This window comes from Haliotis cracherodii, unplaced genomic scaffold (assembly GCF_022045235.1).
Source record: "Haliotis cracherodii isolate W230 unplaced genomic scaffold, xgHalCrac1.p SCAF_13, whole genome shotgun sequence".
Taxonomy (NCBI): domain Eukaryota; kingdom Metazoa; phylum Mollusca; class Gastropoda; order Lepetellida; family Haliotidae; genus Haliotis; species Haliotis cracherodii.
In genome coordinates, this window is record NW_027266268.1 from 23835527 (window position 1) to 23859155 (window position 23629).

General features: G+C 39.7%; 1 protein-coding gene across 1 annotated transcript; it reads left to right on the top strand.

Moving 5' to 3' along the window:
• The first annotated feature begins 2312 nt into the window (after nucleotides 1-2312).
• Nucleotides 2313-17007, top strand: LOC139459096 (sodium- and chloride-dependent glycine transporter 2-like). The gene is made up of 14 exons (XM_071240540.1): nucleotides 2313-2505; nucleotides 3681-3812; nucleotides 6035-6223; nucleotides 8450-8564; nucleotides 9044-9176; nucleotides 9403-9537; nucleotides 9789-9892; nucleotides 10629-10753; nucleotides 13906-14018; nucleotides 14586-14714; nucleotides 15003-15102; nucleotides 15571-15671; nucleotides 16236-16403; nucleotides 16870-17007. Exons 1-14 carry the CDS (start codon nucleotides 2313-2315, stop codon nucleotides 17005-17007), a joined length of 1875 nt encoding a protein of 624 aa, XP_071096641.1.
• Nucleotides 17008-23629: the final 6622 nt, after the last annotated feature.

Here is a 23629-nt window from a genome sequence, read left to right on the forward strand (position 1 = left end):
GCCACAATCAAGAATTTGATTGTCTGACCAATTGAGAACAAAAAATTCATCCCCAAAACAGGCTGAACTAAACTATTATTAAAGTTAGCATTCACTGAATGAAAGCAACGTGGGGGGGGAGGGGGTGGGGGGAGGGGGGAGGGGGGAGGGGGGGGGGGGGGGTAGCCTCGTGGTTAAAGCGTTCGCTCGTCACGCCGAAGCCCCGGGTTCGATTCCCGACATGGATACAATGTGTGAAGCCCATTTCTGGTGTCCCCCGCCGTGATATTGCTGGAATATTGCTAAAAGCGGCGTAAAACCAAACTCACTCACTCACTCACGTTGTGAACGGCTTGCGTACTTTTATCGGGCGTTTAACGTGTATAAACTGTTGCACATAAGATGAGTCTTTAATAAAATATCTGTCTGTTTGCCCTTTGATTTGATCCTGAGCGCCGATAGTATGGTTTGTAAGGTGAGTTTCTTTTGGGCAGGTCGCCAGTGATTTTTTGTCCAGATGTACAGCATGAAAAGCATCGACGAAATCAAACTAAAATGGGATCTCCCAACGTGGCTTAGTCACGGCAGGTGCGCTGTACACCTCGACATAAACATCAAGTTAACTGATTCTGTAAGGTTGTCCCCGACCACAACGTAGCCTCTTCCATATTGGAACAATACTTTTGTGCCTCAGCTTTTGGGCAATATCTTGAGCTGGAATTGGGATAAGTCTGTGCTAAAGACATACTTTTTCCCATTTGTTTTGTGATCTTTATTGTATTTCTTTTTTTTCTCTGCTCGATGTTAGCCTTGGTTAGGTTTAGTTGAGTCTCTTTTCGCTTAAGCATGTCTTGGGCCCAGAGGGCACTATAATCTATGTTTTCTTTGTTTTTACCTCCAAAGAACGTGAATCTGTCCTGAAAACGGATGCTTGACTTTACATTATGTTGGCTTTTCTTTTGACAGATTTTCTTGTGACCAAAGTGAAGGGATTTCCTCAGTGGGGTTGGGCTGACCCCATCTCAATCTCTGAATCCATAATTGTCAGTTTCAGGGGTCTGGGTGACGATTGTGCCATTTAAGCTGGTGAGCACTGACATTTGATATTTGATATTTGAAATATGTCTTTCAACTCTATGACTGAGATCACTGCATCCATTCTTAAACGAGCATAGACATTCTGATAATATCGAGTACCGTTATTTAAGACAAAGTATATACAATTTTCAGAAGTGTTCAATGGCTTTTTAAAACCAGCGTTCATGCTAGAATGCTTAACATTATCTGGTAACAGATTCCAAAGGCTGGTATTAGCTAGAAGAAATGACTTACTGCAAGGCCTTATGTCATAGTGTCTTTTAATCTGTGTTGATAGAAGCTCAGGCTGTTTTGGGGGAAGGATATGTACGCATATGGTTTAAACAATATTTTATTTTCTTCAAAATGGATTGGTCAACAGGCGCAATTTCTATTTAAAGGCCTCCGATACAAAATATTTATATAATATATCACAACGCACAGTGGATGATAAAAGGTTCAACATCAAATATATACAAATGTACAAAAATGTTTAACATACTTTAAGGCTTTCAAAGCGTTTTGTTTGGGTAAACTATGCATGAATAAATTCTATTAGTCTCTTTGTTTCAAATGATAGTGTTATATGCGGTATTTAACACGGTTTTAATAGCCTGACCATTTATATAAAAGACACAATTTGATCTAATAACCGTATATCTTTTACATTGAAATAAATAATGAAGATAATGTATATCACATTCCTGAAAAAGGTGAAACTGTATTAGTATTATTGGAACCGAATGCGCAGCCATATGTCATATATGATTATTCAATGTAATATTAATAGTCCAAAAAGTGGGTGTTAATTTGCTTAATGATATAAATTGTTACACTAAAATAGTCAGCCGCAACTGTAATGGAAGGGCAGGTATATTTAAGGACACCAGCTGCTGTCATAGTCATGCTTTGTGATATTGTTCGGACACAGAATAGTAGAGAATTGGTCTTCAGAAACCCATGCTAGCCTTAAGAGGAGACTATGCTTGTCATAAGAGGCGACTAACAGGATCGGTTGGTCAACCTCGCTGACGTTTGGCCCAGACACGGCTATTTACAGACCGCCTGCATATAGCTGTAATATTGCTGAGTGCGGAGTTAAACAACAAACAGTACAGTGCAAAATAGTGGTCAACGATAATCTGGAAACTTGATCAACGATCACTGTTCATAATTTATTAATCGGTTTGTCCTGCTTTGGCCTCCGTATGTTGTATCTATTCCTTTGATGTTAGGATTCACAGTTTGTCTCAGAAATGGAATCCGATAAAGACAATCATGAGAGCGATCAAGAGTCAATCGCAATGGCGGAAAAAAACAACGATAAAGAAAGAGGAGAGAAAGAACATTGGGCTTCGCAAATAGACTACCTTCTCTCCATGATCGGCTTCTGCGTTGCCCTTGGTAACGTGTGGCGATTCCCCTATATCTGCAACAGGAACGGAGGAGGTAAGTACACTGTAGATTGAGGGAGGTAGTGTTGAGTCACACTGCAATCAACAATGTTACTGCTATATTGTGGTGGCATGTGAAAAATCAAATCTTGATCCGAAAACGAAATCCACCCCTCATGAGACCAAGTACAAATTGTTTCCATAGAAATCAAGAAAAAGAAAAATGACAAAAATCCATGAATAGCAAAAAGCAAAATTTCAGCCCCTGTTTGATATATCTGCAATTTTTTGTTGAAAAATACTGAATGGTTTTCGAGTTATGCTCCAGAAATGAAATGATGACGGACGGACAGACAGACGAGGCGTCGACTATATCACCTCGCGTTATATGCCGGGGGAGGGGTGGGGGGTAGGGCGGGGGGTGGGTTGTTGTAATAAAAAGAGACAAAACACTGTATACTGAGTGAGGTAATGTTGATTCACACTGCAATAAACAACTTTACTGATATATCGCGGTGGCATGTGAAAAATCGAATCTTGATCAGGTACACTAATGGAGGATATATTGACACCAGGTGCTCGGGTAAAGGCTAACACTTCCCACCCCATCGGCGGCACCTGCCAAAAGCACACGCAAAAAGGCAAGCGAACCAATGACACCCCAAAAGACATTAATCTGTTCGAAAGCCTGACCAAGGCCCCAATCACCAGGACATGTAGGCCTGGTCCCGAAACATTGTCTACCATCTTAGTGTTTCAGCAGTCTCGTAAGAGGCTAAATGCATTGGCGTCACAGGCCGGTGTTTTCGTGGATTGCGTGTCATCGTACCCCGAAAGAATGTCAGAGAGAATGTGTCATATTTTATATTTTTCATCAGCCAATCCAGCTAGACGCATGGAACGTCTCGTATATATCTTTGTATATTCATTTGTTTTGTAATCCGCGACATTTCATACCAGAGTGGTTGAGTTGGATTAAGCATGCTTCAGATAATAGTTTAATGACGTATGTCAAGACAGGTCACTTTATATTATAGGAAACGCTTAACATTATGCAAGTCTCAGATCTTTACCACTTTAGTGAAATCCACTAACGTCGGGATGGTGCTGACAATCCTGGAACCATAACTAGGGAACATCTAGGTTTGGAACCCACGATCATCAGATCATGGCACGGTGACCTCTGGTGCATAAGACGAACATGTATTATGTATGGCATATCTATTTTAGGGGCGTTCTTGATTCCCTTCGTCGTGTGTCTAGTGTTGTGTGGTCTACCTCTGTACTTCCTTGAGGTGGCTCTAGGACAGTTTACAGGAAGTAGTGCAACACATGTATGGAGTCTCTGCCCTCTGGTGAAAGGTAACAGTTTCTAAGTAATGGTAATGACTATTATCAATGTACATTTAGTTCCCTGTAGGGCGGAACCGGTGAAGATCCGGGATAGAATAGGTCTTCAGCAACCCATGCTTGCTGTACAAGGCGACAATGCTTGTCGTAAGAGGCGACTAACGGAATCGGGTGGTCAGGTTCGCTGACTTGGTTGGTGCATGCCATCGATCCCAATTGCATGGATCCATGCTCATGATATTAATTACTGGATTGTCTGGTCCAGACTCGATTATTCACAGACCGCCGACATATAGCTGGAATATTGCTGAGTGCGGCGTTAAACAACAAACCAACCAACCAACCGACCGGATGTGTAGCTGAAACATTATGTACTGGGGTGACTACAACAGAACCCATCGTAGAGGAGGCGTAGTCATCGAACCAGGCGGTTCCAGGCGATTGTCTGGTCCAGACTCGATTATTTACAGACCGCCGTCATATAGCTCGAATATTGCTGAGTGTGGCGTTAAACAGCAAACCAAACCAAACCAACCTTGTAGGGCGGGTTGTGGACATTAATCATTGTCCTCTTGCTAGGAATAATGCAGATCATCATGCCACGATAATGCACAGACCTCAATATATGCTGGAACTGACAGCCAACACACTTCATCTCGGGCGTGTATTGTTTAGAATAACCCTTTAAGGGAGCTTATGTCGTGGCGCGTACGTCAGGATGTTCGCACATTGTTCCTATTACGTTCCTTGTGTCACCTCATTTTCAACATCTCCTCTGAAATTAAATACAAGGCTTATCCTTCCTTACCCTTGTGTTACCTTCCTGATATATACTCTTCAAAAAAAGAAACTGGACACTGACTTTCAAAATGTAATATAATGCGATTGTTTCAAAATAGGACACAGAAACCATAATTGAAACATTGTTTGAAGATCAATGTACACAATGTCAAAACATTAATCGTGTCACCTAGACAGACACACGTACACGAAACAGTTAATGTCACAGGGGTACAGAAAATGTCAGTATCGGTTGTGCCAACCACGTGCATCAATCACCGCTTGACACCGACGACCCATAGATGCAATCAAGTTGTCAATAACACGCTGTTGGATGTGCTCCCATTCATGCTGAAGTGCACCAAGAAGCACCGGAAGTGTTTGGGGCGGTGGATTCCTTCTGCGAACGCGTCGATCCAACTCGTCCAACAGATGCTCAATCAGGGACAAATCTGGTGACCGGGCTGGCCAAGGTAATGTCTGGATGTTTTTGTGCTGTAAGAAGTCATGACAAACACGTGCAATATGCTGTCGAGCGTTGTCCTCCTGGAACTGTCCGCCATGAACGTTGACGTGAAGAAGAACGTAAGGCTGTAGGATCAAGTCTCTGTAACGCACACTTGTCAATGCACCTGCCACATGCACGAGAGGCGTCCTACCACCGTGATGAATTCCGGCCCATACCATGACACTCCCGCCGCTAAATGGGACAATCTGCTGCACACAGTTGGGGGCGTAACGTTCACCCCGACGTCTGTAGACACGTGCGCGCCCATCAGCACGTGTGAGTAGGAAACGGGACTCGTCAGTAACAGTACATTTCTCCACCTTGCACGTGCCCATCTAACGCTCTGTTTGCACCAAAGCAGACGGTCCGCCAGATGACGTGGGGTCAATACATGACGTCGAACACGTCTTCGTGCAAAAAGTCCAGCCTCCCTCAGTCTGTTGCGTACCGTTTGATCTGATATTCTGCGTACCCCAGGGATCTTTGTGGTTGTAGACGTGGCTGTGGTAGTGCGGTCTCGGACGTGTCGCAGCCGGATGTATCGAACTTGTGCTTGGGCTGTCACCCTTGGTCTTCCTGACCTTGGCCGAATTATAGACACATCATCTTTCTGTTTGACTTTTTGGTTCTCATTTAATGTAATTATTTTAGATATTTGGCAAAACGTGGTTTTACATCTATGTCAAGTTTCATTTTTTGAAGAGTATAGCATCATATTCCAGAACAATTATATAAAGGTGCATACCGTGTTTGCAGGTTCCATTTTCTGCGTTTGCATAAGTCATATTTTATTGATCGTAGCGGCTATTGTTTTTATAACATGTTATCACTGTTAATGAGTACATAAAACAAACTATTTCCGTTATCTCCAGATTAGATTACAAAAGACTCAGAGGTTTTCATCCCTGGAAAGATGGTCAATTTTGCTTCACATATTCCTCCCCAGGGCTTGGTGGCGGGATGCTGATCTTCTGTTCCGGGTTTTTGATTTACTCCACAGTCATCTGTGCATGGTCTTTGTACTATGCATTCTACTCCCTGAGGCCTGTCCTACCATGGACGTCCTGTACCAACCCGTGGAACACCGACGCATGTGTGACAAGTGTGAAACACCTGAACCAAGTATTCAGTGGAGGTAGGAGAATGTGGAGGTGTTCGTTTCTAAGGGAAGTGTGAGTGAGTGATTCCTAATGCAATCTTGCCACTAGTCATGGCGAATATTTATATGGAGGTGTCCCTCAAAGCCAGATTACAAATAAAAAATAACAGCAGTGTGTAGGTCACAGTAAATGTAATGCAGCCATGATCAATACCTTTTGTAAATCTATGTAAATGTTAGTCAGTGTGCAACCATCAGACTTAGGTATCAATAAATGTTTTGAACTTTCAAGAAGTCCGGTTAATTGACAAATTACATGACTATACGAAGAAAAACATGAACCCCACGACGAGTGTGGTTTCTTTTACTTCAAAGGCCATAATATACATCCCATATCAAGTAACAAGTAGAACATAACAGCTAATTAATAATGAATGATGAAGACGGCAGGAGAAGTGGCGGCTACTTACATGACTCTGACCTTCGGATCTTCGGACTTTCTACGATTCAACACTTGGGGCACAGTTCCTCGAATTGTTTATGTAATTGTAGAATAGGTCTTCAGCAACCTATGCTTGTAAGAGGCGTCTAACGGGATTGGGTGGTCAGGCTTGCTGACTTGGTTGATGCATGGCATATCCCAATTGCGTGGATCGATGCTCATGATGTCCTTCACTGGATTGGTCCAGACTCGATTATTTACAGACCGCCTTCATATTGCTGAGTGCAACAACAAACATAATCATCATCATCATCATCATCTATTAAAGAGGGACGCAAAGTATACGTGTTAGTTGCAACTGATAAGTCGTTTAAGAGGAAATCAGGTGCAAGGACCCTCAGCTTTTGTATTTTGTAAAGATGTGACATATAAAGAAATGATATTTTGAACGTGAATGGTTTTCTTTGAAAATTCAGACCGCCTCTGTGGTCTTGTGCATAAAGCGCCTGCCCGGAGAACGGAAGGTCGGGGGTTCGATCCCCACCCGCGTCATTTCAAAAGACGTTAAAAGATGGTACTTGTTGTTACCCTGCCTGGCGCTTAGCTTAAAGGGTCTAAAACAAGTCCGTATACTGTGTCTGAGTGGGGTATTCATGTTAAACTGCGGCATGGTATCATGGTATCTCAGTGGGCTAGCACTATAATCGGCTTTAGTCCAACACACACACACACACACACACACACACACACACGTACATGCACGTCGCTATATAAGTGCAATAATCCGGGACACGACGTCAAACCCCAATTCAGCTGAAACAGTGAAACATGAAAAGACACCCGTGAATTTCATTGAAATATATATGTATCTATTACAACACATAGTGGCATTATACCAGTGAATGTCCGGGTTAGTATAGATCTTCAGCAACCAATATTTGTCGTAAAATATGACTATGCCTGTCGTAAAAGGCGCATAATGCATTTCTATAATACATGTATGAACTGCATAACTAGACACGTCAACACATAAAATATACACATATATTATATTGTAGAGTGAAATTCACAAATTTTAACGTCGCAAGGGCAATTTTCCAGCCATAAATCGACGATCCTATGATATTTAATTATGTAAATAATGTTAAACCTTTTAAGCAGAACTGAGCCAGTTTTACTAGAACGGGTTTGTATGAACATTTCATTAATTGACTGTATTTTAGAGTGGAGGGATATTTAGTATACTATGCCGGAAGGTATTGTTTTCGAAGGTCATTTAGTCTTGGACATACTAATAGAAAGTGAAATTCATCTCCTATTTGGTCGTTACGTAAAGTGCAAGTTCTCTCAGTACTCTGTGTGTTAAACCATCCGCCTTTCTCAATTGGTAGTCTATGATTTGATGTTCTCAGTTTAAGAATCCAGATTGCTTGTTTCAATGGGAGAGATAATAGATATTCATCACACTGTGGTTTGTCTTTTAGCATTGTATAATATTTGCCTTTAGATGAAGAACAAGCCTTGACATTCCAGCTTTGATAGAAGTTGTCTATTATGGTTTGTTTAACGTTTGTTTTAAGCCAAGAGAGATTTGGAAAAGAGTTAGTATCAAAGACAAAATTCGAAACCAGTTTCATATAAAATATTTTTAATTGAGGTGAGCCATGAACATGGATTAGGTGCTTATGATGCCTCCAAGCTACGTGAGTGAATTGGAATGAAGCAAAATGTACGTGTCTCAACTGGTATGACATCCCTCAGCTTCATGTCTGCCTCTATTAGCGATACCAAGTGGAAATCTGTATTTCTCATCTCCACAGTTGCAAACGCATCCAGTCCCTTCAACCAATCGGACAACAATACCATCTCCAACACATCCTTTGTCATTGAAGGTTGGAAAAACGGATCTGTTACTGCAGCAGAAGAATTTTGGCAGTATGTGGATTTATTAAGTGTTTGCTATATATGGCCCGCATACCTTTGATACCTCTCGGAACGTTGTTTAATCAGTCATGTATCTATATAATATTCTTAAAGATTATCACACTTGCTCATTAACGAACAACATAACAAATGTTGCCATGTGAACTCAATTTCAGTCCCTTAAGTGTGATGTGTTAAGGACCTGTGTCACATCGGAATGCGTCAGTCAGACTTGTTTGACATGTTGGAAACACTTTAGCATGCTTGTCAGCGTGATAAGTATGACATGGTGGGAATATATACCACTTTAGAATGTCAGTCAGACAAAGGTTTTGGGGAATTCCTCTCACATCAGAATGACAGTTGTATACTATTAGACTAGTATGAATTGCTAGTAGTCAGAATTCAAGTCAACAAGTCTAGTATGAAGCGTTGGTGACATATTCCACCTTTCGAATTATTATTAATTCATTTGTATGTATTTCTTGTAGATACAAAGCGCTTGACATAACTAAGGGTCTGGAGTATCTCGGCCCAATCAAAATTGAGTTAGCACTTTGTCTACTTGCGTCGTGGGTTGTCGTCTTCCTCTGCATTGTCAAAGGTGTTCGGTCTGTTGGAAAGGTTGGAACATTTTGCTTAGAAGTTACGAACGAAATCTACAAGTTACAAAGTAAAACCTCATATCCGTTCGAATTGTGATACTTGAATGTAAGAACGATGCATTTAGTTTTAATTAAAGTTTTATATTTGAATATGTTTCCATTTTGAACCAGTTAAATTTTACTGTTATATGATGATATCTGACGTCACCCAAGGCTGAATCCTGTGGCTCTTGCCCTCGTTTTAGGCTGTCTATGTGACAGCTACGTTGCCCTACGTCATCCTGATTGTTCTGTTGGTACGTGGTCTGACTCTGCCTGGAGGAACAGATGGAGCTGTCTTTTACATCACTCCAAACTTCAATAAACTTCTGGACATACAGGTACGACGATAAGCAATTACATCCAAAAGGGGTGTGGTTCAAATATGTCATAGCACATAACACTCTATGAGAATGGATACATGAACTGCGTAAATGTGGACTTATGGCAGGACATATTTGAAGCTTGGAATTGACATCTATACAAGTCACAAGATATAAATAAATTAGTAGAAAGTTTAAGCAGATGGTGGAACATATAATGACATTATCACAAATGTTTCCATTTCACATAGTGTTCTCTTATTCACCAGGTGTGGCTTGAGGCGTGTCTCCAGGTGTTCTACTCCCTGGGTCCGGCCTGGGGTTGTATCATAACCATGTCGAGTTACAACAAATTCAATACAAACTGTCTCAGGTAAGTGAAAAAAGTTACCCGCAAGTGATATACTCACACTAGTAATCGCGTTGAAACGGACTCGAGCCTTCGTGTCACAAGCCTTTATGAGTTTGTTCACGTCTCACTCCCAGTTTGTTGAGAACTAACTGTAACCCTGATTCTCCTTGGGGTTTGAAGAGTCTACGCTAAAATTATAATTAATCTTGCAGTTGTCGGTTTTGAAATGATTGCACGCGTTGAGCATGAATTAATTTCCACATGCACATTTAACAAGTAAAGGGTAAACATCGGCAACAGCACCTTAGTAAGAACGTTTTTGTTTTATTGTTTCGTTGTTTCACACCATACTCCGCAATGACACTGGAGTCAGACAAACCAGTGATTGACATTATAAGCAACGTCACCCACTGTCGGGGTAAGATGACGATATCACAAAAATGCTCTTGTTTGGGTTTTGCCAATCTGAGCAGAAATTCTGACTCGTGTGCATAAAAGAAATAGATCAGCAAGGAGGGATCCCGATTGGTGCCCATGGGAATGTCAATCTGCCAATGGACATTTGGAGGACAGCTAGCCGGGACAGAATTGGTTTATTTCTATTCTGCAGAGATAACATTACTCAGTCTTGAAACTCATAAATGTATAAATACATGAGTATTGGTTACTTTAGAAATATATTAATGAAGGCATATCTGTCTGGCATGTTTATGGATTCTTATGAATTACCTTACTTTTCGCATGTTTGTGAATTCAGGAATGCTGTTTTTTGCACATTTGTGTGTGAAGGAACCAGCATGTTTGCTGGTCTTGTAATCTTCTCAATTCTTGGATTCATGGCACATGAAGCTGGTGTACCGATAATGGATGTCGTTTCATCAGGTACGCATACTCTAACGCTATATAATGATTGACGTATTTACCCACCAATGGTAACTGATTGCAAGTCTTTATATTGTCAAAGATTGATTAGTAAGAATTTATCATCATTTCCCTCGTTTTCTTTGACGTTAATACATGATAACATATTTTCAAGACAAACAATTATTTTCGGGAGTTCTTGGTTGTGTGTAAATCTAAAGGAAAGATAGCCCATAGAATTGTTAGTGTTACACATACGGTTATAATATTTCATACGTCCTGCCATAGCATGTTGGAATGCAGTATGTAAATACAGTAGACACTGTGTGATCCGACATCCGTTTAATCCGACCAAACGTTTGGTCCTGCACAGCTCCTCATAAGGGGTGTTCTCTTTTTGCCGGCATGTATTGTTTCGGGATTAAAATCAGTGGCCCGTACTAAATCCCTAGAACAATGGGGATTGCGGCTATAGTCTGTATTTTAAATGCAAGTATGCAGGCAAATAAGGGACAAAAAGTAATGTTTATCACATTTTGTTTTAATTGCATATAACACATTTTAAATTTTTAATTTACTAAATATACATGACATAATACACAAATTTAAAAAGTACAGTTTATCATATTTTTATTACATATACATTTAAAGTAAACTGTGGTCAGTGAGTGAACACCACTTACTTGAACAGACTATAATTTTGCAGGCACTGGACTGTTAATCCTAATCCTCTTATAGCCAATTAAAGTGCAGGCAAAAAGAGACTACATCCCTCATAATATCATCTGAAGTGTCTATTCTGTATTCCGACATTCATGGCCCCATGAGCAAATCCACTCTGTGTAATATGACAACAACAAAAGCGCAACCTTCAATAAACACTCAATTGTTGTATCGTCTTTGTATTCTTAAGTGACGATGTTTACTTACAGATTAGCATATGTATTTAGTACACCATCTTTAATAAACACTCAGCTTATGTTTACCAAGGATCAAGCTACAATGAACCAATTACGTTTTCATGCTTCGTGCAACTCGGGGTTTAATCGTTATTTTTTCCGGAATTGATAGGCTGGATTACAGCCTGAGTGAATTATTGAGGGTGCACTCAGCTGTGAAACTAATCCGAGATATTGACCTGTCCCGACCACCTTCCGATTGCAGTCTGCTGAATCTATATACCTATTCACCAAGATATCATAAATACTACATAATGATGAATCCACTTTAAAAAAGCTCTCTCTCTATCAAGCATCCTCTATCACCATATACACTATCTTGTTGATATTGTTTGGGAACGGGTGTCCAAGTCGTCTAAGGCACCGCCATACGCTGTGTAAATCCTAGATCAGCCCGGACAATGTCTTGGTTTGTCAGCACCATATGATCGTGCGTTTCACCTGAGAGATAAACGTCTAAGAACTGCATCACATTGTATGTTATGAAAACAAGGAGAAGGATTTTGGAACGGATTCTAAATTTGGGAAGCCAATGAAATGTTTCCCTGACAAGAGTGATGTGTTCAAGGGGCTGTCGTGATCCATTTTGCAGCTGCATTCAAAACTTCCTGTAGTATGTACAAACCAAGACTCGGGAGACCAATGGGTGGGGAACTGTAGTAATCAAGGCGATGCAAAATAGCGGTGAAAATTATATGAAAATATCGCAATAACAATGTGAAGATTACCTGCTATTTTAATTCGGAGACGAGTGCTTAAGTGCCAGTTTTTAAATGTAACTGCGAGGCCTAGGCATGGTCAGGTTTGATATGATAATATGTGTTAATCAACATTGGTTGTTAGTATTTTAGCTATTAATTGTAGTCATATCCCAGGATTTAAATACAAATATTACCTATGGTTTCAAACCCGTGTTCAGTGCATGCTAGCCAAGGTCAAAGTCGAAATGGTAAATCAATAATCACTTTTATTGAAATATGGTTTTAAAAAGCCTGTAACCCCGATAATTCATGTCATCGCAACCGGTTGCATATATTGCACTGCTTGGGCTCAACTAAGTCGTTTCTTGAAAATCAACACGACATGTACATATTCCTTTTTTGCGGTGACATTTTGTAGGGATAGTGATAAGACACATAATTTAACAGTATTTTACTTATTATGAAGTTGAACTGATGTACAGGTTGGTTTGAAACTCTCAAAACCCTAACTGAACTTGACTTCAGCTCCTTGAGCATGGCCAATTAATAACCCAAGCTGTAGCTGACACTCCTCAACACTGCTATACTTAAGTTTGCAGTAAGAGGCGAACAATGAGCCCCTTCCCATGCCACAAAAGACAGTACGTGATGCACAGATGAATGACTTTCAACAAACAACATATAAACGATAATACAATCGGGTTCATGCTTATTGGGCCCCCTGCAAGACGTTATTAGACTGAAATTCATTTTCTACAAATTGAAAATTCTCTGTTTGGCTTATCATCTTCTTTTAGGATCAGGTATGGTTTCGGACACATAGCTCTCCAAGAACTGACATGTTCACCACATTGCAAAAATGTGTCCTCTCAATTAAGGAATATAGGAATATCAGGAAATATGTTTACTGGGGAATCCATCATCATCCTTGTTGTCTCCCTTGTCATACCCAGGGTAGAGTAGTGAAATAGTGTCCTGACTGGTGCACTATTAACAGTTTTCAAAACACAGCTGCTAGGATTGTCTCATATTGGAGCACGTACAATCACCTCACCTCAGTCCCTTACTACTTACACTGGCTTCCTTCAGAGGATCAGTTACATTCTCCGTCTCGTCCACAGATGCTTATACGACGATGCTCTAGAATATTTGTGTGACCTGCTTTCCAGATACACTACAATGCTATAAACGCGCAAGTGAATGCACATGACATCCCCGATCTGTAATTATGTTCAACTTTAACCTCATGGTTGACTATGGAAATGGAAGTGCTTGCACAACCTCATTGCCAACGAAAACACTCTTAAGTATGACTGAATACCGCCGTTGCATTATACGAAAGGCCATAAGTACATTTTTGTATTTATACGCAATGGTTTTGTGTGACTTTTATAGGTATCTGTTGTAATTAGATACCTGATTTTAATTGTATTTTCACCAATCATAACAAACCATACTTAAGTGGTAGAAGGGCAAGGTTCCTCCATACTCTATAACATGTTGCATGTTCTAGGACCTGGATTGGGCTTTGTGATCTATCCAGAAGTCCTTGCACAACTCCCGCTTCCTCAGCTGTGGAGTTTCATCTTCTTTATCATGCTCATCATGCTGGCACTGGATTCCATTGTGAGTATTTTTGTTATAATCACTAGACATACTTTTTATGCTGTGCTAGGAACGTAGTTTTGCTAGCTCTAGTTTAGGGAAAAGTAAAGAGAGTCTTATGCACATAATTGACGAGAATAGATATGTTTCCTTTTGTTGTGGTATTGCAAACATTGACCAGAACTGTGTTAGCAGGTAAGTGAGACATATATACTTAATCCAGGAGAGTTTCCAAATGGACAGAATGACAAAAATACCCACTAACCCTAACCTCAAAACAATGGCTCCGATACCAGATACCTGACATTTCAACTATTACTAAACTGCATTGTAAAGTATGTGTGTTCTGCAATATTATTGGTACTTGTAATTGGGTTGGATCCCAGAAATCTTTTGATGTATGTCATTTTCATGTCAATCCCAAACTTCTTGAAATTGATACCACACCAATTAGATATTAACGATTGAGTTCCCCTTTTTACATATTCTGTTAACCAGACGGGGGATATTATCATGGAAGCATTGTATCATGGTGTTATGGCATTGCAGATGTCACCAGTCTTGTATCGCTTGTTATCTTACTTCCAGTTCTCTGCAGCTGAAACTGTGATAACCGCTATCGTAGATGAGTTCCGTTTCTTGTTGAAGTGGAGACTGTTGGTGACAGCCGTCTATTGTTCAGTGTCCTTCCTAGCTGGCCTTGTTTTGACTACTGAGGTATGTTACAAGTACAGTATTCAAATCTGACTGAATGTTTACGCTAACGACGTATGGTATAATATATCCTCTGCTATTTTATTGATCAATTGAGGTGAAAACCTACCTTTAATTTTTGGGGCGGTTGGGTAGCTAAGCTTAAAATGTTACTTCAAACGCATTATACGAGACAGGAACGTGAATACAATGTCTGAAGGCCTTTTCTGCGGTTCCTTTAGGTTATTTGACACATCATAACTATCATGAAATGTTACTTTGTTGTCATGATTATTTTTCCTTTACTTTCAGGGAGGTGTATACGTTTTTCAGTTGATAGACTGGTACCTCTTCTCTATTTTCCTCATCTTCTGTGGTTTTATGGAGTGTGTAGTTGTTTCCTGGATCTATGGTAAGTGCTGCGGACTTTAACAATTATTAAACTAAATGTTATGTAAACTGAATTCATGAATATTTAATTTCCCTCGTCTTCAGTGCACAGCTGGTACATCGGGTAACGCGTTCCTCCACACTGTGAACTGTAACATTTGATGGTTTTGTTTAAACATAATGTCTAATGTAACAATACACACTTTATTCATGAATATAACGAACACTGGTTTGCAACCAACACATAGTTGTAAAGCCACGTTAAGACCCCTTCTAAAGGATATTCCGTTATATGAAAGATTCCCTATCATTGTTAATTTAAAGAGGCATCTCTGCATATGTTCATTACAACAAGATCAGCTAATATGACCCTTTTCCATGTCTAATCTCTTAGTCTAAATATCCAGGCACAGATGTAATATTCATAACATTTCTAAACCGTGTGTGACGTGATAGCAGCTAGGTGTATGATATACGGTTCATATTCAAGGTGTGGATCGCTTCAGCGATGACATTCAGATGATGATTGGCAGACCAGCGCCTCTGTTCTTCAAGATCACGTGGTGTTATGTTACACCAGCCATGCTCCTGGTGAGATTTTGCCAGTTTGATAACGTCATGATGCCACATGATAAATGATGCATGAACAAAAACCCTTGTCCTTGTTAGCAAATTGTTTTTGATTGAAATATTACCAACGATAAAGATAACCTTCATCACATGAGACCCGTGAAGATTCCGAGGTAGAATAGGTCTTCAGCAACCCATGCTTGCCGTAAAAGGTGACTATGCTTGTCGTAAAAGGCGACTAACAGGATCGGGTGGTCAGACTCGCTGACTTGGTTGATGAATGTCATCGATCCCAATTGGGTGGATCAATGCTCATGATATCAGTCACTGTTTTGTCTGGTCCAGACTCGATTATTTACAGACCGCCGTCATATAGCTGGAATATTGCTGAGTGCGGCGTTAAACAACAAACCAACCAACCAATCATCACATGTATCACATAGTCCTACGCTTAGTCCGATGTCTCTTTCTGCAAATGATGTTAACAGTCAAGCTCAGATCCATTGCTAATTTAAAGCATACTGTAATAAATGAAATAATAAAAGCAGAAGAACTTATATTTCAAGAAATTCTTTATATTTTCAGACAACCCTAATTTTCACCTTGACTCAGTACAAACCTCCAACATATGGGAAGTATGTCTTCCCGGACTACGCTTCAGGCATTGGTTGGTGTATAGCAGCCATCCCAATGATGCCAGTCTGCTTGATGATGGTTGTCGCTCTTTCCCGTGGAAAGGGGGACATTCGGCAGGTAACTAGTACAGCATCTTTACAACGCTTTTTATGTTTTCTCAAAAAAAGAACACTTGTAATAATCATTTCACGAGCATAATGGCATTGTTCACGAAATGCAACTATTGTTGATACTGACACCATAATAATGATGAACGTAATTTCGATAGTGTTAACTTCTTGACAGGGTTTCAATATAATAATCTACAATTTATCTACAGCTGGTGATAAAGAGATAGTACATTCGTGTGCGCATGCAATTGATTGTATGGACACCGTGTCAATAATAATCTTTCTGACACTCGTTTCATAAAATCAGTATTACACTCGTCAAGATATTAATCTCCACATATGTGTGGGAGAGTTTAGTCGCATCCTACGACAAGCTATTGTGTGCTGGAGATCTACTCTAGCCTGGGTTTCCACCGAGTGCAGTGCCTTTTATTTGTGCATGCACATTTATAATATTGATTATTGTATTTCAGAGGATAAAGACGTCCTTAGAACCAGATGCAACATGGGGACCCAGTAATGCTCACTATCGCACGTGTTACTTAAAGAAACGAAAACGACCCAAGTCACTGAAACGCGTCTTCATTTCTTCAGTGTCATGTCCATCGTAGACGGACAGAGTATTGAGAAGATACTATTCTTAAGATTACAAATTACAAGGTGAATTTCACGTGAACAAATGTTCCAAATTGTTACTCAAACGTAAGGTAATGCCAGCCATCTCCACTTTGTCACATATTAACTAGTTTTGAAAGTATTCCTGTACGCATTCTTTCTTACATTCCTTTCTCCAAAATTATATAAATATCTTTGATAATATCCTTGATAGTGCCAAGGTGCATATGGAAAGTATTTATGTGTCGCTTGTATTTTCAAATGTAGCAGTCATTGTCAAGGTGCCGTTTTGTAACAGGCCATGGGCATGAGCTTAAAAAATAGTAGGCACCAGTTTTGGAAACTACTGTCTATTTACACCGACCTTTAATGACTACAGAAGCTACGCTCATAACATTCATGTTCAGTAACTAGAGAGAGAGAGAGACAGAGAGAGAGAGAGAGAGAGAGAGACAGAGAGAGAGTTAGAGAGAGAGACAGAGAGAGAGATAGAGAGAGAGACAGAGAGAGAGAGAGAGAGAGAGACAGAGAGTTTAACCTATTTTAACAATACGAAATTCGCGTTGTGTTTATATGCCTCCAAATAGCATGTCGAAACTTTGAATTTTATTAATAATGTGTACTTCTTGTACGCAGCATACGTAATTCAAAATTACAATATCAGTAGTGTACGCTCGTGTCACTGGATTTTCTGGTTCATCTATCCCCTTTTGTCTGGGTTGTTTACATGCTGTCGTCGCATAGAAGACTGTACTGTTGTGCTGCCTCAGGCAATAAGTACTTACTTTGATATGCAACTTGTATGAATGCTGGGTGCTTCCGGTAGGAAAGGACACGCTAAACCTTTTCGCGAACACCTGGTGTCATCACTGATTTTTAGAGGTCCATTCATATAATTTCCACAGCTATTTGCATTTTACGCCAGATGGAATATGTTTCGACAGAAAATCTAGGTTGGTCATTCTCTTGCATTGATAATTTATATTTATGTTTTGGAGTGCTGTACATTCCTAGCGCGTACCGTCATTACAACACTCAATGAAAGCATGCAGTATAATGTAGAACTGACACCATAATTGCCATGTCCCATGAGAATGGAATAGATCCATAACAATAGGCCCCAGTACTGAGAGCTACTGCGGGGTGATCGGGTAGCCGAGTGGTTAAAGCGTTCGATTCCCGACATGGGTACAATGTGTGAAGCCAATTTCTAGTGTGCCCCGCCGTGATAATGCTGGAATATTGCTAAAAGCGGCGTAAAAACATACTCACTCAATGAACTTCTTCATTTGCAAAAATGATTTGTTTGGTAAGACAGACATTTCATGTTGAAGTTGTGACTTTAATTTACTATAAATACCTAGATATTGTGAAGATGAAACAGTTTCATGACAGTTTTGTACAAATATATCCTTATTAAAAACATTCCATATTGAATTCTTATTTCACATTATGAAACTGTTTGTTCAGACCCGAAATTGTTGTTCTGATATTTCTCAGAATATCCGCTACGTTTATCCGTCATTCCCACTCTCCTCATTCAGTACGTCGCTACGCTCGTTTTCCAGTATTGACTGTGTATTCGATCTTGTCTGGTTATTAGACACCTTGTTCCTCGTTAATCATTTCGATGTCACAACAGGTTTCTTACAATCTTGCATCGATACCACATGATGTGTCGCAGTTGTCACGTTGGGGCGGAGGGGTAGCCTTTTGGTTAAAGCGTTCGCTCGTCAAGCCGAAGACCCGAGCTTCTTTCACCCCAAGGGTACAACGTGTGAAGCGCATTCCTGGTGTCCTCATCCGTGATATTGCTTGATTGTTGCCCAAAGCGGCGAAAAACAATACTCACTCACTGATATGAGACTCATGTAAAATGACAGCTGTCACTATACTGCTCGGTACATCCGACACCGCCCTAGGTTAAGAGTCTGACGCTCATATATATTTAGTGGCCATAAAAGTCCCGAGTCCCATGATGGAATTCGAATCACTGACCTTCTGATCCGAGGCCTTGGCCACATGACAAAAGAGCTAGACCAAGCAGCAAGCTGACAAAGTAAGGAATCTGTAGAATGACTCCACTCTCTGCTACATATTCCCTCGTCAACAGGTGGCACGAACCGGCCCGCATATTTGGGTAGTGAGACTTGAATATGAACGTGTTCAGCCCCACGTTTGTATGCCAATGTAGCGGACAATTTCGTGCGGAGTTTCGTGGTGACATTCAATGGGAATATGATCCCTTGATCGGACATCCTGTCCGTGTGTCCAAAGACAGGCCGTCCAATGAAAACTGACTGACTGCAACAACAAAAAGCGTCATATGTCTACAATTCACAAGTAATCGGCAACATAAAACAATAAGAACGTACCCAAAACCTCAGAAACAGCATCATCAATCTGAGAGCACACTGCCGAAAACATTGAAACGACAGCACTAAAATAAACATACCGCAGCCTTTTTCACTATGCATGCGCAGAATAAGAAGGAGGCTGACAGTCGAATACATTTAATTCTAACAGTGGTAATACGACAATATACAGTCATCCATAATATTCTATATTGCCGCTGTAAGCTGTACATTCACACGCTGTTTGTTGTTCCTCGTGATCACGCAAACTAGGCCAGATTAAATGAAATAAAATCGATTTACAAGTTTAGTTAACATCCAAATGACCAGCCATAGGAGTTTCATGAGCTACATTCATCACCTGTTGACAGAATGTCTATGGAACAAAACATTCTCAAGAAAAACGTTCCACTCGTCTTCAGCAGAAACTTCTGGAGGTCTCCAGTTCCTCTTCAAAACACAATCTTGGTACTTGGCAATACCTTCATCAGTAGAAAGTCCTTGACTAGTGAGTACTTGAAGAACAGGTCTGAGAGAATATGGGGTTCAGCGCCCTGAGATGAACTGTATCGCTTCACACAAAAGAAATTGTAAGAAAAGATATCCCAAAAAGAATCATCCATGAGTGAATGAGGCTATCAAGCTTGTTTATTTTGGCATGATAAATATCCTGTATTAGGAATAAACAGTGTATTTAGCAAGCCTGTGCTTATGTCATTCTAATAGTAGGTCGTCGAAAATAATTTTCTCATTTCTAACAAACATTATTTAGACCTTGTCAATTTTCCTGGATTCTGCGCATTAATTTATATCAATAAGTTAAGGGATTGGTCAGTCAGGCAGTGGTAACAGTCAGTGTTTTGAAAATAATTTTTCTCCAGATTCTCAATAGTCGATCGCCAATTTGCAAGGCTGAAGCCATATTTGTTTGTGAACACTGAAAGTAGTACCTATCTGATCTTTCATATTTGCATCTTTATTCGTATATGACACCAACAGATACCGTGTTTATCCAGTGGCTTCATCCTGCCGAGACACCTACCCATTATATGATGATACATGTAAGTGGTATCAATCTCGTCCGCAATCTCACATGAGACCTTGTTAGCTGAAGAACAATTAACAGCACATGAAGAAAATATACCTGGAATGTCTCCGGGAAGAGTGCTCTTTGAAATACATGGCTCAATGCTGATACATGGCTCTACCTAAGCCTTAGACCCTACTGATTCATTGCCTGGAACTGGGAGTTTTCTCACCAACTTTCACCAAACCTGAAATCAGATCTGAATGCAAATGGATACAATGGAGAGGTACGACAGTATCTTCACCAATATCCTCTACTGAAACATCTGAGTTAGCAGACGACACTTCTGAAAATGTCATGAAGTCCTCTAGCAGCAAAGCTCCTGTATCTCTCAAGATAGGAATCGGTTGCAAAGTAGATTTATCACCTACAAATGACACAGAAGCTTTTGAAATATACATCTGAACTACACTTCTGCAACTTCAACAGACTTTGGTAGCTGAACACCACAATTATAATCATCCTCAATGTAAAGACCGCCTCATCTGTTTCATTTTTAGATCTATGCTTATAGATTCAGAGAGACAAAACATGTTCTATATCCACAAGACTGTATGACAAGTGGGATGACTTCAATTTTCAAATAGTCAACTTTCCCTTCAAGTCGAGCAATATTCCAACAGCTTCAATCTTGATGTTTCCTTTTCACAATGTTTGAGATACATTCTAGCATGCTGTACTTTCAAGATTTCAAAGAGTGTCTATCGACGTTCAGGGTAGACAAGCATATATATGGAGGACGTTACCAAATTTTGCCAAATTACCAACTTTTGCGACAACTAACCAAATAGAATATGATCTTTGGATATGCTTACCGAGCTTTCAATTTTGTGTGATAGCCAAGTTTCCTTGTCTCGCCAGATGGAGCTCACTTTTTTGCATTCCCACAATATATGTACATCTTCTGTTTCATTTGAATAGAAGCTATAACTGTTTCATTTTATAACTGAAGACATTTGGTTGGCAATGTATTATGTAAAAATTTTTACGGGAACCATTTCAGTTTAGTCACGTTTTTGCAAATAATTGGGACGGAATTGATGTTGTTGTTGTTGTTGTTTTTAAAATTGAAAAAGGTTTCAAAGGTTTCGAATTGTCAGTTATTATATAGAAGATCATTAATGAAACGTACCCCTTTCAGAAAACATTCTTCATAAAACTTACAGGTATTTCCTTTTTGTGTGTTCTCATTATACCATACCATATATATATATATATATATATATATATATATTGCGCTACGATAACCATGTCGTTTATACACTCCAATTTGATGTTATCTATGAATTTTCCGGGCCTTGTACATGTAGTACTTACCTTGGTAATCATTTATTATCTTGATATCTTGCATGTACTTTCGAAATTATGTTAGGGTCTAGAATATTTTAAGGTCGAGGGTAAATTTTTGAATATACGATTTTGATCGTACATATCACTTATATTGTTTGCGGATGTATGAATTCCAGTATTTGGAGACATTTTATTCCATCATCTGATGTATCATATACATTTTGACTTTTTCTCCCAAATAATTAAATTTTCGTTGTGTTCATGGAAATTCCTGCATTCTGATTAGCTGAATTGGTCCCGTGTTATTGCATTCATTTCCCAATGAATGTAAAGAATTAAGCCACGCCCACCGCGGCGCACTACTTTTATTACTGCGGAATGTCGGGGAATCCCAATATTACAGTCGCTGGAATTCCCTTTCTGCTCACGTGTATCGTCATGCACAGGACATTTAGCGACTTTCGTTCATATTCATTGTCCAAACTACCCTTTGAAACCGAAGGCCGAGAATGAATGAAACAGCTAACGTGCAGGCTCGCTCGCCTCTATTTTCCCGCTCGCCTCGGTTCAACTTTCATGTCTTTGGGTTTCATTTCTAACTAGCATTTCTCCAACTGTGTTTTACCGTAACCAAGGAAGTAATGTTTGAATCACGCATAAAATGACCATGTTCTTTGAAACAGCCGCCTTCTCTCGGACATATTTCTTCCGGTTTGTTACAGTCTGACTGTTGCAGTTCTTTTCGCCTCTTGCCTTAATTGACAGGTCCAATGAACAGTGTTTTAATCTCACTCTCCGTTGATTGGCTACTGACTGTGTAGGCGTGTCAAGTTATGTGCATAAATTAAACGATCACCTAATTCAAGCCACTGTATATATTCCTATACCTGGAATTTTATCAATGTCGTCATTTTTGATTGTTTTGATACATGCAACTGCTTTGGGTCAAACTATTGTAGATAAAACATGTTTTACGTCGTCGAATTTAATTATAAGCATTGACTGTGTATTTTTTTCGGTTCATTGAGGTATGAATCGAGAAACCACTGTGCAAACTTTTGTAAGTATCCGCTACGCGGATTCATACAGTTTGCACATCGGTTTTTCGATTCATACCTCAATGAACCGAAAAAATACACAGTCAATCCTTAAATTAATAAGAAACACCTTTCTTGTTATTTAAGCTTGTATCTGGTGGATCTGGTCGAGTTAAGAATAAGTGATTACCTAAAGTAGAATTTCTTTATTCCAGTTTTTTTGTTGCTTGACATCAAAGTGATGATATTTGGTTACAACTAACAATACTGTTTTCTTCAAAACTCTGATTTCCTTCACAGTTTGCTTTAACTTCATGTCATAGTTACTGATTGCAAAATAATCCTGTGCACTACTATGAAACTAAAATGAGAACAAGCAAATTTAACACAAATTTCTGTTACAAGATGACTCCCAAATTAAAACTCGGAAGTTAACCAAGAAATCTGTACGAACAGAACTAGATTGTGAAATCAGTATATGACCACTCAATATTAATGAACAATTAACAAATTGTATTGAAATACATAGTATTACGTTTTATAATCATAGAGATTTTACAAATGTTAAATATATAAGTGGCAGTAGTTATTTACAATAATAAGCCCTAATCCGAAAGTCAGTGTACTCATGAATGTCTTCTAATTGTCGCAGTTGATCTTCGATCCAGGAATCAGAGGTGATGGAAACAAGCAGAAGGGTCGGTGTTTTCCTACAGGTGAGTAGATAGAAGTCAGAACGTATACGTAGTAGGAAGGCCTCGTATCTTCCTGGTCTCACTCTCATATAGGCACAGTTGGCGTTCCAGAATGAACTGTATCTGGAAGCGACTGGTAACTAGTCATGTTTGAG